Source organism: Columba livia, chromosome 10 (genome assembly GCF_036013475.1).
Source record: "Columba livia isolate bColLiv1 breed racing homer chromosome 10, bColLiv1.pat.W.v2, whole genome shotgun sequence".
NCBI classification, from domain to species: Eukaryota; Metazoa; Chordata; class Aves; order Columbiformes; family Columbidae; genus Columba; species Columba livia.
In genome coordinates this window covers 1,332,673-1,351,074 of record NC_088611.1, presented here as the reverse complement: position 1 = coordinate 1,351,074, position 18,402 = coordinate 1,332,673, and the positions used below count along the sequence as shown (strand labels likewise).

The following is an 18,402-nucleotide window of genomic DNA, read 5'->3' as shown; positions in this document are numbered from 1 at the left end:
GAATATTGCTTACACGAGAACGTGCCCTAGAGTTCTTCTTTATTTCAAACCAACTCTGAACTCGCATTTCTAAGGAAGCCAGTTTAAAGTGGGATTGGATACGAAATGCAGGTGCAGATGAATAGTTTTTGCTCTGTGTGACTATTATAGGAGTTCAGCGCTGGAGCTGTGGTCCCTCTCAGTGCCAGTTAATCTTTGGTCTGTCCTCCTCCAGGAGGGGATGAACTCCGCAATTAAATAGAGCTTCTCCCACTGAGAGGTGGCAACAGTTCAAATGGCCAGTGTCCAGTGGAAAACAACTTAAAACACCAAGAGAGAGAAGATTTTCTTTCGAATTGTAACACCCCACGAACGATGCGTGCATGTCACTCCTGTAGGAACGTGACGCTGGGCTGGCGACTCAAACCGCACAGGAAACCTGCCGTCTGCCGCCTTAACGCGCAGCGTTCCTTCAGGGCAATCGCTCCTGAGCTACCTGAAATGATCTTATTGCCAACCTAGCAAAGATCAAAGCTCACGCTGACTTCATCGCCCTGCAATTTCACCTCTGCGCTTTAAACCTTGAGGCGGAACGATGCGATTCTCCCAAGTTCCTGGTGGGCAGAGTGCTTACTACTGACCGCAGGCCCAGATGTTGCCTGAATATAGCAGCAGGAAACTCGTCAGGTGTGGAAGGCGTGAGCTCAAGGATTTATTGCAATATTTGCCTCTGTCAGCCTCTTGATTGCACAATTTGCACCGGCTTAGATTGGGAGTAAGGCCAATTTGTACTCCCTGGAAATCCAGTCTGCTCATATCTACACTTACGTTACCTCGTGGTCCACTTCTGCATCACCACTGGGCTTGTCTCACTAAGTTTGAGGCACAGGTTTTGCTATATAAATAAAATGTGGGCATGGTGAGGAAACTATTCAATTGAGGACTGCTCCTTACTTCAATAATACGCTATGTCAGCGGCTTTCTTCCCCCACGTGCCCTCTTCTGCTCCCCCAGCGTGGGCCACACCTGCCTGACTTTGTCAGGGGTCACACTCACAACCAGTAAATGTGGCCTTAACGAGAATGGAAGGGAAACGCACGTCAGTACTGAGGAGGAGGACAGTGTGAGGAAAGTTGTTTCAGTGCCAATTATCTTACGATAGGCACAAATATTGTCGGACCCGAAATTTGCAACATTTGCCTTTTAAACTCTCATAGGAAGTTACACCGACCTGTGATTCAGTTTTATTGTTGTTTTGCTGCTGCCTTGGGAGCACAAAATCAAACATGATGCTTAAAACGTTTCCCTAGAAATGTTTAAGGAGAAAGGTTTTTATTTTTCAGTTGAAAACTTAACTGCATGCTTAACCAACTTCAGTGAAGCATCAATCATACTGGACAAGCAATTTTAAGAAGATAGTTTAAAAAATTAATTCTGAAAATACTGCCAACAATTTCATGATATAGATATTTTTAATATTAAAAGTAAATTGTAAATGTGTCTTTATAAACAATATGCATAAAATAGATCTACTATACTAAGCTCTCTCTTTTAAAATGCTGTTTCACAGTAATTTCTTAGGTATGCAAAGTTTTCCCTCAAAGAAATAGTGCAATCTGAAGAACATACATTATGTCAGCGGATCAGAACTACTATGGTCGTTAATACAAGTCTTTATAGATTTCTTGAAGGAGTGGATGAAGACTCATGTCTGTCTCCGTTTTCTTCATTATTTGCAAGAGCTGCACGTGTTCCGTTACAATCTGTCTGAGGTCCGTCATTTTCTGCAGCAGCTTTGCAAAGAGCTGTGACGATTCGGGGTGATTGAGCTTTAGCTGGAGCTCCAAAGCTTGCAGCAGATTGTCTTGTATGTCCTCAATGGGCTTCACATTTAACAACCCGGGGCGATCTAGGGAAAACAGCGGCAGTCGTGAGTTTAGCAAGAATACGGAAACATCGAGCTCATGTATTCATTTCTTAAAGATTTCTTAGTATACGAAGCATTTACATGTGGCACTTCCTGAGAACTCTTTGACAATTTCCTAATGGATTTATTTGTAAGATTTTACTAGAATTTGCTTGCAGGAGTTTTAGAACCAGTCTGAGAACCAGTCGAGTGTTTGTGTGGCGCAGACACCCAGGCAGGTTTACACAACACTGCAGTGCGTTTGCACAGTAAACCGGGAGCGTCTGTGGACACGAAGAGCGAGATCTAGTTGGCGAATACAGTCTGTGCCAGGTAATTCACTTTTGGAAAATCAACATGCACTCAGACGGATTTGCACGTGGTTGCTGCTGTTAAAAATGCTTCCCGCCATATCTTATTCTTCGGCAAGAAGCAAAATCTTTCCTTTTTAACCATTATTATCTCTCATAATAATAGCTGTTCTGTTATCCGTGTCTGTTCCCAAATGCCTTCTCCTAAGTGGCTGCAATTATTATTTAACATAATCTGTAACACTTGTTATCTAATTTTACATAATAGATTATTTGATTCTACAGCTTAGGTATGAAGTCCTCACCTACGACAATGACCATCGGTAATTTGTTACTGCTGAACTACTGTATATGGGGTAATGCATCCTGGTTATCAACATACCCCAAGAACAAACATTTGCTGGGTAGCCATGCAATGAATTTCCAGGCTGATCAATGAGAAGCAGTGCCTATAGCCAGCCCTGCATCGCCGCCCCAAGGAAACATTTCCACTTCAGAAAGGACAAGGGCTTGATCTGTAGTAACAATCTGTTATTACCTGTGATCCTTTTCATTAATTTTCTTTGGCAATATTATCTAGTCATTTTTGAAAGATACTTCGTTAATTTTGGATAAATTGCAGACTTTTTATTTTTAGATTCCCTCAATGTGCTGCAAAACCTAGTTGCCTTCTTTATATCTTTCAGAAGCTTTCCAACATCAGCGCTGTTAATCATTTTGGCTTTGGGTTGCGATAGCTTTAAATCGTGCTTGTGTGTCGCAGCTGAACTCTGAACTAGCTGGGTATGACTCAGCGCGCAGCGATACAAAAAAATCAGAAAGCACAAAGCCCGTGCCCTTGATTTCCTCGGAGATTAATCTCCATTCGCCCCCTGCTTCTTTGATGGTGGGAATTTCTGGGGGGTGAGCTTTTCAGAACTGAAACCCAGTTCAAACGTTGTGCTCCCCAGCGCGGCCAGGGGACAGGGGACAAACCCGGGAGATCAGCGCTGGGACCGAACATCCCCAGGAGCCCCCATTCGGGTGCCCGTGGCCGGTGGCAGTTGAGTGCAATTTAAGAGCATAAAACCCTAAAGTCTCTTTGAAAAACCCGGTCTGATGGTTTTATAATGACCCAGTGGAACGAGAGTCAGAAGAGATGACTACAACACAAGCCGAGGGGATCATCAGATGTTATTTTTAAATGCGGCAATTCCAGAGGAAGGAAAATTCCCACTGAAGGCAAGAGAGATTTTTCATGAATGAGAACTTGAGGATACGGACATTATTTTTTGGGTGTTGACAGTTTGCTATACTTTCTCAGTAAAAATTTCTTACAGAGGAAAATGCTGTTTCTGTTCCAAGAAACATATCTAAATCAGAAAAAAAAAACCCATAGGCTGCAAAAGCTTTAACATACAGGTATTATAGTATATTTCAAGTTGTTTGGATGCTCTTATATATGCTCCAGAGCCATCAGGTTATTACAGCAGAAGGTGTGTTTTGTGTAGTAAGGTGCGCCAGATAGATGTGGCTTGTAGGAAGAAAATACCAAGGAAGTGATGAGGAGTAATCCTTGAGGAAAACTGGGCTGAGAATAGGAAGAAACAGCAATGGTGGTAAAGTCGATGTGATCCCGTGGCCCCCGGAGAGGCCGAGGCAGCCAGAACGCCGCTGGAGAGCCCACGAGAACACGGCAAAGGGGCCGAGGAGGGAAGGGAAAGACAAAGACACAAACAATGGCTTTAGCAGGACGTTCTTATGGTACCAGGAAATCGGGTCACAGAGGCCAAAGGAAGGAGAGTTGAAATGATTAAGGTGAGAGAGCACTAAATGTGAACTGGACACGACTTTTAAACCCCTCTGCTGCCGAAGAGGGTTTATTGAAGCTGAGATTTTGTTACGTGCTATTTGCATCCCGCCTTTTATCCACCCAGACGATGCCAAGGCAGTACCACTTTTCATTACTCCTTTTCTTTATCCAGTTTTTGTTTAGGTTTTCATTTCTTGTCATACAGCATTTGGTTTGAACATTCTGCAGGGAGCTGTTGCGAGAAAGAAAATGTTCACAGTGACTGGGAAAGGCCAATAGTCCCCTAGTTTTGAGTGCCAACAGCATGACTTGGTGGAAACTGATGTTCTATACTACCTCAGGGAAAAAGATTTTGTTTCTTTATTTACTTACAGATTTGGATGCTTCTTCCACGTTCCTAACAATAATGACTTTTTTCTTTTTCACCCTCACATACGAGCTTGGCCTCTGCATGCCTTTACGATTTAATATCCTTGATTAAGTGTGTTTTGCATTTAAATGCACATTCTAAACGAAGCGGTGGCCGACTGAACAACGCTGCTTTTGCTGAGGCAGATGTGACTCAGCAGCTGGAGGTTTTGCTTCCGATACTGTCACGTGTATTGCACTCCCCAGGAGTCTGGTTCACAGCCCACGGGGTTTATCTGCAGTTCTTGGTCTGATTAGGAAGCGGCTTTTGTCCTAACAGGTTTGCCAGAGCGGGATTGCTGTATAGCACTCGAATCTGAACTATTTATTGGTACTATTCCGTGATAACACTTCAAATGTCGCTGACCTCAGAGCGCAGCCAGATGACTGGATAAAGTGTCCTTAAACAAGGAGCAGTGGGTCAGGGATTAAAACTGACTGTAAGGAGCACGCTTAGAGAACGTGTACGTAGCGACATTTCTGAATTCAAGCATGGAATTGGCTGCGTGTTGACTGACAGGGGGGCCCGCCCGGGTACCCCCACTGCGATCCCCACCAGCGCTGCACCCGGAGCACTGCAGAGGGGAATCCGCAGAAGTTCAAGTCTACCCATGATATATTCAGAATGCCACAAGATTAGCTTTTGAGCTTTTTCTTTATATGACAACAACCCGCTTGAGCTTGCTCTGTTTCCGAATGTGGGTTATCCCAATAAGGCTGGGACTATTGCCTCTCCTGCTCAAATCCAGACATCCAGCTCATTCTCCTTAAACCTTCTTCTTATGACACACTTCATTTCAGCTCAGGTATGTATAATATATTTAAATACGTTTCAAGTTCTTTAACATGTGTACCATGGCACTCACTTCTGGCCTCAGGGGCACAGAGGAACACAATGAAACACAACAGGGAGGAAGAGCATCTCCCTGAAAATCCTTTCCAAATCTCATTTTACCAAAGCATATTTTTCAAAGTTACCAGAAGCAAAAGAATGTTGCAATGAGAGTTCAGCATTGCTGCTAATGCCATAAAGCGTTTCTTTTGTAAAAATGAGGTATCTTCTTCTGCTCTCTGTCTCATCAGCAGTAAATTCCGAATACTAGGATTCATTGGCCATTTGCAGCATTATTTTGAAATGCAATACACCGACATGAAGAACAACTTGTCAGCTTTGCAACGATGAGTTCAGGGTGCCATTTGGAATCACTGAGACAGAACAAGGCTGCGGGGAAGTGGGAGTACTTCCACTTTGTTGCTATTACAGTTAATTTGTCAGCCGCTTATACATAACGCAAACCCGACTGTTTCGATATCAAAAGGCTGGGCCGTTTCACAGGGTTCCAACCACTTAGTTCACAATGAAGAGCTTTCTACACGGCATGTTCCAGCTGGAATCCTCTGTCTCTGTCCCTCCTTTCTCGCCCCGTGGAGCCAGCGGGACGAACCTCACTGTGCTGAGCAACAGCAGATTCACTTCGAATCCCAGCGTTTGGCCCCATTGCTTGTGTCTCACAAACCGCTTTTCGTGTAAGATAACTGCACGCGGGACTTCTCCAAGTGATATAAGATCACAGTGCTCCTGCAGCCGGTGAAGTCCTGCAGGTGGCATGAGCTGGGTTGGAAAGCCTGTTTTCAGTGAAATCATCCTGGTTCAGCATGCATGGAAATGAAATGCTGTAAGGACATAGTTCTTACGGAAACAAGAGCACCTGAGATATCTGAGAAATAGGATTTCAGTTCCATACCACACGTTATAGTCCCACAGAATTCATACAGTTGAATCCATATCATATCTGACTGTAAGTTTCATGATAAAAGCCACTCTTTAATTGGCATCAAAGCCTATTTTTAAAGAAAAATATAGACAGTTTTTATAAATAGCGGTCATGCTTTTTTGAGGAAAAAAAAAGAAATTATGAGTGAAGATAGTGAGAGATCTTTGTTATCAAGAAATTAAAGGATTTTTCTAGAAAGCACTGATTTATATTTACATGGATTTCTATATTTAAATGAATTTGCTTCAGAGTTATTTAAGAACTAACTAAAAATGCAGGTAGTTCTTGATGGATGGATCTCTGTTCACAAATCATTTTTAGAAGAAAGACTTGTTGATAAAACCGGTTCAGCGCAGTCAATCTGTTTTTCTGTGGATCGTTGTCCTCCTGAGATCCCAGTTGTAAGATTACTCACATCATTCCTATTTCCTCTAATGTAAAGCGAAGAGCCCTGAAGCCCAGCAGACCTGGCTTGGCAGATCGCAGTTCCCTCTCTGCAATTAGGGGTGGATTTTGAGAGGCCTGGTTCTCATCTGTCAAACTTCATTCTATTAGAAAACACAAAGTATTGGCCTGTTTTGTGCAGTGCCCTAACAGGCTTGTAGAATTTCTCCTCCCCCATCAAATCCCACTGAAAATATACCACTAAGACATTCTTCCTTCCTGAATTAATTCAGAGTCCGCAGGGATCGTTGTGTTCAAAGGTTTACACAAGACAACAACTTCTGGGAACTGCACTTGTTTGAAGTGGATTTAGTTCTTCTAATAAACCAAATTGTGATACCACATTTTTGCTGAATGAGACACAGTGCTAGAAGTAATTGTACGTGAGTTTAAACGAAGCTATACGTAACGGCGCGCTCTCAACAGCACGTTTGTTTTTAGAACAATAGCATGTGGTTGCTGTCTTTGATTGCTTCGACATAATTTAATAACAAAATCCTCTGCGTTGCTCTGTGGAGGAGCCGCATTCAGAACATTCAGCACATTCCTCCCATTGATATCTGTAGTACTGTTTGAAGCCAAAATACACACAAAACAGTTGGGTAAAATTTTCTTCGCGCAACATCACTATATTGATATATTGGCCAAAGTAAAAGACCTTCAATCTGACCTGAAATGTATATCTGATATGGCCAGGAAGGCCAATGGTACCTGGGGTGGGTTAGAAGGGGGTGGTCAGTAGGTCAGAGAGGTTCTCCTGCCCCTCTGCTCTGCCCTGGGGAGACCACACCTGGAATATTGTGTCCAGTTGTGGCCCCTCAGCTCCAGCAGGACAGGGAACTGCTGGAGAGAGTCCAGCGCAGCCACCAAGATGCTGGAGGGAGTGGAGCATCTCCCGTGTGAGGAAAGGCTGAGGGAGCTGGGGCTCTGGAGCTGGACAAGAGGAGACTGAGGGGGGACTCATTCCTGGGGATCAATATGGAAAGGGGGAGTGTCAGGAGGATGGAGCCAGGCTCTTCTGGTGACAACCAGTGACAGGACAAGGGGCAATGGGTGCAAACTGGAACACAGGAGGTTCCACTGAAAGATGAGAAGAAACTTGTTCCTGGTGAGGGTGGCAGAGCCTGTCCCAGGCTGCCCAGGGAGGTTGTGGAGTCTCCTTCTGTGCAGACATTCCAACCCGCCTGGACACCTTCCTGTGTAACCTCATCTGGGTGTTCCTGCTCCATGGGGGGATTGCACTGGATGAGCTTTCCAGGGCCCTTCCCACCCCTGACACTCTGTGTGATTCTGTGATTCTGTGATATTTTGGATTCTCGTGCAACATCACTATCTTGATATATTGGCCAAAGTAAAAGACCTTCAGTCTGCCCTGATATGCCTATCTGATATTTCGGATTCTCGGTGGAAGGTTTCTAAGTGAAATGAATCTGGGTTGCAGTCACTAATTCACAAAATACAATAGCTACGTCACCTCAGAATCAGATAGGACGTACTGACTGTCTTCAAAAAAAGCTGAAAATCCAGTGTCTTTTTCATGCAGTTTTAGAACACTTGAACCTGGGCTTTCCATTCCATGCTTTGCACAAAGCACGGTCCAGAAACACGAATACAAACCGAGCAGCTCAGGAAACCTGAACAGAGCAGACACACGATGCCTGTTTGTCTCAGGCCTATGGTGACATCGTTTCCCTGAGAAATGCATTGTTTCCCCCCACCCTCCACTTTTAAAGGCAAATAAAACCTTGCAGAAATGACAAAACAACAACAATAATAAAAAAACCCTCCCCATAAATCCTGTAAGCCAAATGCCACGTGTATTTTGAAACTGTCACGGAGTCAAAGCTGTAGATGATCCCTTCCAACCCCTAACATTCTGTGATCCTGTGTGATTCTGTTCGTGTACAATCAGCAGCTGCACAATCTCATTGCAGGTTTAAAAAATCCTCATGCAGAATTTTAACGTTTCGAAGCTTTTGCCAGTGAAATTCCACCCTTCCTGTTTTCAGAAAGATAGTCCTGATTTTGTTTCCTAACCGAACGAACTGCTGACTCAGCCGGCATTTCCAGCTCCATCACTGATTTGGGGTCATTTACAATTTCAGTTTCTGCCTGAAACTGAAAAAAAGGCAAAAAAAACCACCAAGAAAGCTGAAAACTAATAAAAATATGTGTAAATAAACTCACTCCCGTCCTGTAGTGCTGAGCAGCTTCCTGTTTGGACAGGAATTACACGTGTCAATTGTATTACACAAAATATCGTATGAAATAAGACAGCACTTACCTCCACTCAGTATAATGACAGCTATAAATATTGCCAGGTCACTGTCATCTAATTCCAGTGCATTGAACTTCACAGCAAACTCGAACTTGGGCTCCATATAGTCACAAAAAGGTTTTCTCAGGCTCTTCAGGAACTCCCGTGTCATGAATCCTTGTCCATCAGATATAAGAACTCCATCTTTATTCATCAGAGAAGCCAGGAGCGTGTATATGATCTCGTGGACCCCGTATTTCAGGAGAGTTACTTGATCATTCAGGTCAAGACTCACAAAACCTGGAATGTTCTTGGCAAACTCCGTAATCTCTTGCACGGCCTCCACGGAGCGGAACTGGCACCGCTGGAAAATGCGAATTGCTACCTCTTTGTTCTCCTCCTGCAGCGGGGACACGTGCTTGCACTTGATCTGATCTTCCCCCATCATTAAAGAGTTCATGTCGTAAATAACGAACGGCTACAAGTGAAAGGAAAAGACAGTTTACTTTCAAGTAGCTTTTCTATGAACATCGGACTCCTGAGGAGCTGAGGCAGAAGCACAACTCGTCGGAAAACACTTGGGAATCTATGAGGAACGTATTGACCTCAGAGGGTTAAATCTTCATAAACCCATTAGAGCAAATATCCTCACAAAGTTAAAATGATTCACAGGAGGGACAAGTCGTTCCTAAGGACTTCTCACATGTGCTGTGAATCTGTCCGCTAAAAATAGGGCTTTGGCTGATAGTGTTTGGATAACTGGTGGGTGGAGGGTTAGAACGCTATTTTGAAATATCCACGATTTTTTGCCTTTTTGTTTTGCTTTACAAAAGTTCTGTAATACCAGAACTCGAAGTTTTGAATGCTTATTAAGAAAAGATTAAACTGTTGCTCCTTTTACCTGAACTTTAATGGCTTCTATAAAACAGAATCTAGTAAGTGTGCAGGGACATGTCTGTGGTAAATCATCACTTCTGGTGATACCCCTTCTTTGTGGTAGAAAGACAGAGGGTATTCACATTAAATTCCTTCGTGTACTGCCATATTCTTTTCAAGTTCTATCCTTCTAGAAAGCACTGCAAGTAATATTGACTTTATGGTGTTGATTATGTTAGAAACTTAACCTTTTGCTGTTAATTCCTTTTAAAATAATGAAGTTAGGGTATATTTAAACTCAGCTTGTCAATGGAAGGAAAACACAAATGATGTGATACAAACTACAGCAGCACAATTCAGAACACAAGAGTGAGTCCGACTGTGAAATAAACTCAACTGGAATAAATCAATTTTGAAAGCAGGTTAGAAAATGTAGTGCCAGGAAAAATTCCACTGGGATCCAGAACGTGCAGGAAAAGCTCCTGGTTTTAAAGAAGTGGTTAAGTGAGGATTTCTTGAATATATCTGAATATCTTGAATATATCTGTAAATGACTAAACAGTTCATTGCTGCACTGAACTAATATCTACTGATATTAATATGTTTGTTAACATGCTTGAATAATTAATTAAAATACAGGGAATTATACACCAAGAACTGGACTAGAGAGTATGAACACTCTATATCCAAGAATATCTATATCCAATCATTTTCAGTTCATGCAGATGACACAGCACTTAAAAAACAACATAAATTTAAACTCTGCCCAGAGTTAACAGTTCAAATAACATAAGAGGTGTAACCATTAAATACTGTCAGTCTTTCAGTGTCATTTTTTTTTTAAAGACTTGAAAATTTGCGGCAATTAAAAGCTGAATTCTAAGTCTATTTTTTTAACTACTGCATTATAATCTGGCACAGTTTCCAAGCTTCCCCGGGAAGAGCAGGACGCCGCGGATGGCACACCACGCATCTGCTCCCTGAGCACGGCATTAGTGCCACTTGCGGACACGACCAAGCCACAGGTAACGCTGCCCAGACTCCTGTCGTGTCCCAGAGCGCGCGGCAGCTGCAGGAAAGAGGACCCGGCTGCCTGGGGATGATGCTTCCAGGATGAAGAGGAAGAAACAAGACATATAATTACACACCCTGCTTCTGATTCCCAATGCAGGTACATAGTTCTGAAGAGCACACTTCCAAAAAACTAAATTGCTGTATTGGTTCTTTCCCAGTAGCTTATGTTTCTGATATAGAGAGAGAACCAAAGGAAGGCTTGGAAAAAACAAAGACCTTCGAGTGGACTCAGCGCATCAGCTTCCTGCTGAGGAAATAAACGGCGCTAGTTCTAACTTCATGTACTCCGTGAGGAAAAGTTACTCAAATTGTAAGTGTCAACCGTATCTGAAGTTTTGATGTGAGGGTTACAACTAAATTGGGGACAACATTTCAATTATGATTTTAATTGGCTTAAAAAAAAAAAAGCCTAAAAAGCCTCCAAATTCTTTCCTGTCTTTGAAATCATTAAAGAAAATAAAATACAGTCTCTGCTGTAACCCTGACAATAAAATTTCTGCCAGTCATTCTCAAAAATATATAAAACTAAGAGTTATAAGTCTTGGAAAACTGTTTTAGGTATTGAAATAATGACAGAATTTAAAATCGATCATAATTATCAGATCTTATCCATCCTCCTTCTCCCTGATACAGAAGATCGTTACGTATTGCCAGTGAAGTTTCCAAAGAAACCCACAAATACACACATTCTTAATTTTCAAATATTTTCTTGTATGTTCTCCTAGAATTCAAATCACACTGACACAGGCTTGGACCTGACCCAAGAGAACGCAGAGAGCTGCAGGAAACCACCAGAGCATCGCAAGAATGAGCATGGCAGCCAGGGCGAGCCACGCTGTCGGTGCGGGGACCATCGGACAGTTACGAAAAGATGATTCCTTTGGGTACCGCTGATACTGATGACACGCTACGATAACATGCCATGATACGGATGCTTTAATTCCCGACAGCTAGCTAGGCACCTCGAACAGATAGCGTGGAAGATAACCTTTGGGGAAGGAGAAGGAAAACGGGAAGAGCGGATCAGAGAATACAAAAAGGTTAAGATGACCTTCACATTCTTGTCCTGGTTTCAAGTATTTTATTAGGTGAACTTGGAGTTTTTTCAAATAATGTTTACTTATCCTATCTAAAAACATTTCCTGTGTTTCAGGCACAGCTTGAAATATGTCACTGCCAACAGCAAACTTTGGTGGTGGGTTTTGGTTTTTTGTTGTTTTGTTTTGTTTTTAAAGACGTGTTGTCAATGTGGTAAATCATCTACTCAAAAGAAAGAAAAAGAAAAAGGAACTAACTGATTTGTCTGTCGTCTTTCCTGTCAAGATCGCCCTCGCCTTGGCTTTGGTCAGAGGGAAGGACTTTATGTATGAGTCATACAAATGCTTGGCAAGTGCTCGGAGATCAGCAGATTCAGGGTTTAACTGGTCGATGTCGCTGGAAATCTCTGCCAAGAGCTTCTCCTTCTCCGCTTGTGGCATCCGCCCAAACCTGATGGCTGAAGAAGATGACAAGCGATTACTATGGCTATAGTTGCACCTAAAAAACCGTATTTGAATACATTTTCATGTTACCTGTTGTTAGGAGCTCTTGGAATTTTACAAAGCAGTCCTTAGGCAAGGAAGAGAAAGACCATTTTCTCCAGTAACACAGGCAAAGCAGCCCAGGTGCTTTAAAGAAATGCACACAAACAAATCCCAAAGAGAAGATAAACCCTGTGTCCAAACAGTAAGAATACAATATCTTGCTTGGAAGAGCAAACCTGCTGCCAGCTCACCTGACACAGCTGTGAAAATCACTGATTCTGCTCCCCATCTAACCGAAGTGTAAAGGATCTTTAGGGTATTAACATTCTGCTGGCTTAGGGCAGGAACCACATTCAGCTTCGTATTGTTTTGCGCAAATCACCATATGGATCTCGGATTCTTCATTTGTTTAGAAACAAAACAGTCACATGCCTTGCAGGAAAAAATTCCTCACTAGTTCAACAGAACTTACTGTAGGAAGTGCTATAAAGTGTTACCAAAGAATTAAGGAATGAGAAAGAAGGTTGTGGAGGGAATAAAAAAAGCCAGAAAAGGCTGAGTTCTTCATGGTAACTGTGTGCCTGTGGACTTGAAACACTTGCTCAACACCGAGGTGAAGTGGCTGGAAACCTCCCGCTTCAGCACCCCTGTACTCACTGCCCACAGCGATATCCATTCACATGGAGACTGACATCAAGATCACGACTGGTTTATCACACGATGTGCCAGTAAACAGAATTTATCTTATTTTACAAAACTAAAGCAGGACAAAAGAGCATCAAAACACAAGACAGAAGGAAGAAAGAAAGGTTTTCATTTTGGCCTTAGGAAGAACTGGAAGTATTATAAACATTTTTTCAGCAGTTAGTGTCTTCCCTGCATCAAGTCAAAGTGCTGTTAAGATCATACATATGAATGATTATACTAGGCAGGTTTAATTTGGAAATAACTAACCACTTTCCTCCTATGAAGATATTTGCAGTGTGCTGATGGACAAAAATGCCACTGTTTTACAAGAGCAAATCATTGTGTCAGAAACCACACAAAACCCATTTGTCATATATTATATTTGTCGAACAGTTCTCTTGTTCCCTGGTCATTTATTTTGACAAGTGGACCACATTTCTGTTTCAGCACACCGAGGCTCCGCATGCGCATGCTGTGTGTGTCCTATTCGCTTGGATATCGGAGTTAACATGTCAGAATAAAAATCAGCAGGAAAGGAAACCTAGTTCAAGACGTGCAAATTAGCACTTTCTGTTTTATTTTCCCCATGAAAATATCTGTTGCTTGTAATTTTTTCATATGGGAAATCTTGAATGATTGCCAACTGATTTTTGGTTTGGATCATATATACCATGGCATATGTGTTTTAACACTAAGTGTTCCTAATCAGCTACTAACAAGAGTTTTGAGGGAGACATAACTACCCTACTTTCTTCCGAGAGCAAAACATTGACAGAAATATTATTAACTTGAGATTAGTTGCTATGGCATCCTATCACGGCTCAGAGAGACCAACACCGTGCTGTAAAGAGTCAATGTGGATGGATAGACATACGGTAATGTTAGTGATGTACAAAATCCTGATACCAAACACAAGGAGAGTTCGTATTGGTACTTCATATAACCTACATAAAAAGATTTCAAAATTCAGCATAGCTACAAAGGAATTAATTCAGCTACATATTTTTTCTACTTTTTTTTTCTTCTTCTTTCCTTATCCTCCTCTTTTAATCATCTACTGGAACATTCTTAATGATATACCACAGTGTGTATACCAGCTGTGACACTGGCTACAGAAATAGAACTGGTTAATGTAGAGATTTTATTGAAAAGATGAGGAATTTTCACAACAGAGAGAGTTTTGTCGTTAGAGAATAACTAAATAAAATCGTTTTACCACTTAGCCAAAGGACAGAAAGGAGGTAACAAAGACCTTCTAGGGATTCACACAGGGGCACCAGACCAGTGCCCACATTTTCAAGCACGTTTGCCAGAATTAAGGGGGAGAGTTTCTGTTGTGAAACTCGTGGCAGTTTTCACATAACTGCACCCATCCACTGGTGCACTGTCACTGCACTCTAAAACAGGCTTACTTTTGGTTTTCAGTATGACAGTGTAGTACCTATACTGTGTTTTCTAAACATGCCCCTTATCCTACAGCCCAATTCCTGTGCGCCACCTCGTCTCCTGGCCAAGAGTCTGTTGGCAAGTAAATTACAGTATTCACGCTGGTGATTTGGCATTCCTAAACAACATATTGTTGATAGTTCTCTATTAAAGGTTTACAATAGCACCGGTGTAGAATATATAATAAATGGCAATTTACACTGTGTTTATTTCTTTAATGGAATGGACTAGGCGTGGTCCAGCATCACTCCTCTGGTGTGTTTGTTATCCTCAAGAAAGGATACCAAATTACCTTTGCAAAGCAGGCACGTGTGATAAGCTCCGGTGTTTCCATTAATTTAGAGTTTGCATTGGAGTTCATCATGCTGTTGATATTTCCTTTGCTCTTAATAGTTCTGGTATAGATACCTTCTTTAACATATCACTTATTTTTATTTTGCTTGTGATGGTGATATTTATTTTCCTGAAAAGTGCTTTGAGATCTCCTCATGAAAAGTGCTATAAACCCCAAATATTAGTTCTTACTTTGCTACCTGTTTCAGTATTTTTCTTGCTGGAATAATACCTATTTTTTTGTTTCTGTGTGTTTGAGAATTTGTGTAACTTTTATATATACAAACAAAACCACCTGTGAACATGAATGTTAAATCAGAACATTGAGTTCACTGCGCTAAATTTTATGAATGCAAGCACCTTTACGTATATTATCTGGTTTGGAGATAAAGCCCAAAGCCAGGAGGAAGACTATATCAAATGACGTGTGATTAAAGTGTAAGCTGGGGAATGACCTGTTGGAGAGCAGTGTAGGGGAAAGGGACCTGGGGGTCCTGGGGACAGCAGGTGACCATGAGCCAGCACTGGGCCCTTGTGGCCAGGAAGCCAATGGTACCTGGGGTGGGTTAGAAGGGGGTGGTCAGTAGGTCAGAGAGGTTCTCCTGCCCCTCTGCTCTGCCCTGGGGAGACCACACCTGGAATATTGTGTCCAGTTGTGGCCCCTCAGCTCCAGCAGGACAGGGAACTGCTGGAGAGGGTCCAGCGCAGCCACCAAGATGCTGAAGGGAGTGGAGCATCTCCCGTGTGAGGAAAGGCTGAGGGAGCTGGGGCTCTGGAGCTGGACAAGAGGAGACTGAGGGGGGACTCATTCCTGGGGATCAATATGGAAAGGGGGAGTGTCAGGAGGATGGAGCCAGGCTCTTCTGGTGACAACCAGTGACAGGACAAGGGGCAATGGGTGCAAACTGGAACACAGGAGGTTCCACTTAAAGACGAGAAGAAACTTGTTCGTGGTGAGGGTGGCAGAGCCTGGCCCAGGCTGCCCAGGGGGGTTGTGGAGTCTCCTTCTGTGCAGACATTCCAACCCGCCTGGACACCTTCCTGTGTAACCTCATCTGGGTGTTCCTGCTCCATGGGGGGATTGCACTGGATGAGCTTTCCAGGGCCCTTCAACCCCTGACACTCTGTGATTCTGTGTGTGTGTAAAGCTGCACAGAAATTTGCTATCTCGTGATGCTGATTTTTCTACAAAGATCAGAGTTGTAGTTTCTTTTAAAACAAAAATTATTTTAAATTCCTTCTGTGTAAATGAAAAAGGAAAAGCCCCTACAAACAACACAAGAACTAAGTGCTACTGCCAAAGGTAACACTGAATTGTATAGCAAGTCTGTGCAAATGCCAAGATTACTCTGAAAGAAAACGAGCACCTGTGCTGTGTTATGTGTGGATTGTATGTTTATTAGCAATCTATCATTTCCACACGTGTTTCTGGGTAAAAGTCTGTCTTTAGGATGGATTAACGCAGGTGGATCTTTCATGATCCACTTTTAAACATGAAAATACATGTCTTGGAAGTTTTCTGACATAATTAGCGAATTATGAGAATAAAGTTTCCTAGACTAGATTATGGATTTTTTTTTTTTGAGCACAAATGAGTCCCTAAATAGATTATAAACACAGTTTGTTACTCTAGAAAACACCCGAGAGAGCCAGGGCAGACACCTGAGTTTGCTGGCAGCACGTGCCCAGATGGAGCTGATAACAAAGACACATTGCCATGTGTGCTCTGTTGCTAATTAGATAAAACCAGCTCCTATAATGGGCAGTTTTAGTAGAAGAGAAAAAAAATTAACGGAATTTCTAAAATGAAAGAACCAAACTTCTGTTGAGTGGTATTTCAGAATGCAATCTGAGCAATGAGGGGTTAAACACGGAGCAGCATTGTGGCTGGAGGAGGACAGGAAAACAATATTCCAAGCATGAGAATGCTAGTGTGTTTTTTAACCTTCAGCCAAGTGGTTATGTCGCGTTTATATGTGAAAAAATGTGGCTGTAGCTGCGAGTGGCTCCTTGCGCTCCCCGTTGTTGTAAGGCCCTATTCATTTTGCGGTAACGTATCTATGCACAGACAGGCATGGAGTGGAACAAACAATCCACGTTCTGATGCCAAGCACTTAAAATTCGGATAATCTCACTACCCAATGGATGAACTTTAACCTGTAACGTAAAAACGTCTCTCTGCCATTGACAACATCCCGTGTTGCATTTCACGGGCCTGCGTCTTCAAAGGTGAAATTTAGTTCTTTTTAATCAATTCTTTTATTTATAAATGACTGAGGAATGAGGGTGCTGTTTCATGCCATGTAATGTAACCAGGGTGAGCAAAAAAGGCCAATGTAGAAGCCAACACTTGACTATAACACAACAACCTCCGTGCCGGGTGAGCTCACAGTGACAGCAAGTGGCAGCGTCCCTCTGAGCCCCGGGACTTGGCCCTTTCCCCTCCTCTCTGTGCCTCCCCGGCTCCCATAACCCAGACAGGGGCCGGACAGGAAAATATGGCAGGTGAAATGTTAATTTTAAAAATATTTCTTGGGCCCTTTATGTTACTAAGCCAAAGAGAACAGCCTTGGCCTTCCCCTTCCTGATAGAAACGCACATGGTTCCCACTGACATGATGGGAAGCTGTGTTGCTGGGGTATGAGAGAATTTGGCATGCACCTTGAAAACAATAATAATAAAACCTCCCAAATTACTATAAAAATACCCACAGTAGCATTTCAAAATTAGATTTATTTTTAAGTGTTACTGTTGCATCCCAGGAACCTGAAAACCATATTTTCTATTAGCAAAACATTTCCCATAGCAATTTACATTCACTGCATGTATTAACTTTGCAAACCACAGTTAAGCTTTCCTCCTGGGGACACTACACTCATTTTTTTTAGATTGAAAATAATGAAAGTTCTAAAAAAACCACAGAGAAATTATTTTCCCAGTCATGTTTGCAATTCTTTACCCTTAGAATTACATAAGTCTCTATGTTATGACATTTAATTCCTGTTTTCGGTCAACTTTGCCAAAGCAAGGCAGCAAAGAATCTTCATTATGTCTTTCTGTCCAAACATTCGTAAGTAAGTATTTCCACATGAATTGCTATGTTAATTGTAAAGTTCAGAGGGACTTTGTTCTGAAGTCTACGCAAGTGAGCGGTATCGTGATGTGCTCAATGCGATCCGCTGCCCTAGCGTGACGGACGCAGTCCCAGAACCGGCCACGGCTGCAGATACACGACTGCAAACACCTTTGCGACCAGGACCAGGACACGGTGGGAATGGGAGCGCAGTTTGCGGGGAGGGGACGGGACGGGGTGTTGGGCTCTCGGCCCGTGCACATCACAGGGAATCACAGTTACACACACGGGGTGATGGAGCTGGACCAGCATGCTGAGGAGCGCCACGCTCCGACTTACCACGCATCGCAAGCTATGCCCAGATGTGGGGTCCTAGGAAGGAGGAGGACAGGGGGGTTTAAAACAGTACAGGGTCTGGCCTGTTCGTTTAAAGTACGTTGTGTTCTAGGATGAGGAATTGTTAACTTAGTGATGCTGACTGTCCTCAGTAAGTGTCCTATGCGAGTTGTTATTACTCA

At 42.6% G+C, this 18,402-nt stretch overlaps 1 protein-coding gene across 4 annotated transcripts in view; it reads right to left on the bottom strand.

Annotated features, from left to right (window-relative positions):
• Positions 1-1,294: 1,294 nt before the first annotated feature.
• PPARG (peroxisome proliferator activated receptor gamma) overlaps positions 1,295-18,402 on the bottom strand; it is a 53,919-nt gene continuing 36,811 nt past the window's right edge. For 3 of the 4 annotated variants that reach the window (XM_021288012.2, XM_065074426.1, XM_065074424.1), the window contains exons 5-7: positions 12,118-12,317; positions 8,900-9,350; positions 1,295-1,888 (exon numbers count right to left, since the gene is read on the bottom strand). In XM_021288012.2, the coding sequence (XP_021143687.2) occupies positions 1,641-1,888; positions 8,900-9,350; positions 12,118-12,317 (899 nt within the window). In that variant the 3' untranslated portion in view covers positions 1,295-1,640. 4 annotated transcript variants of the gene reach the window in all.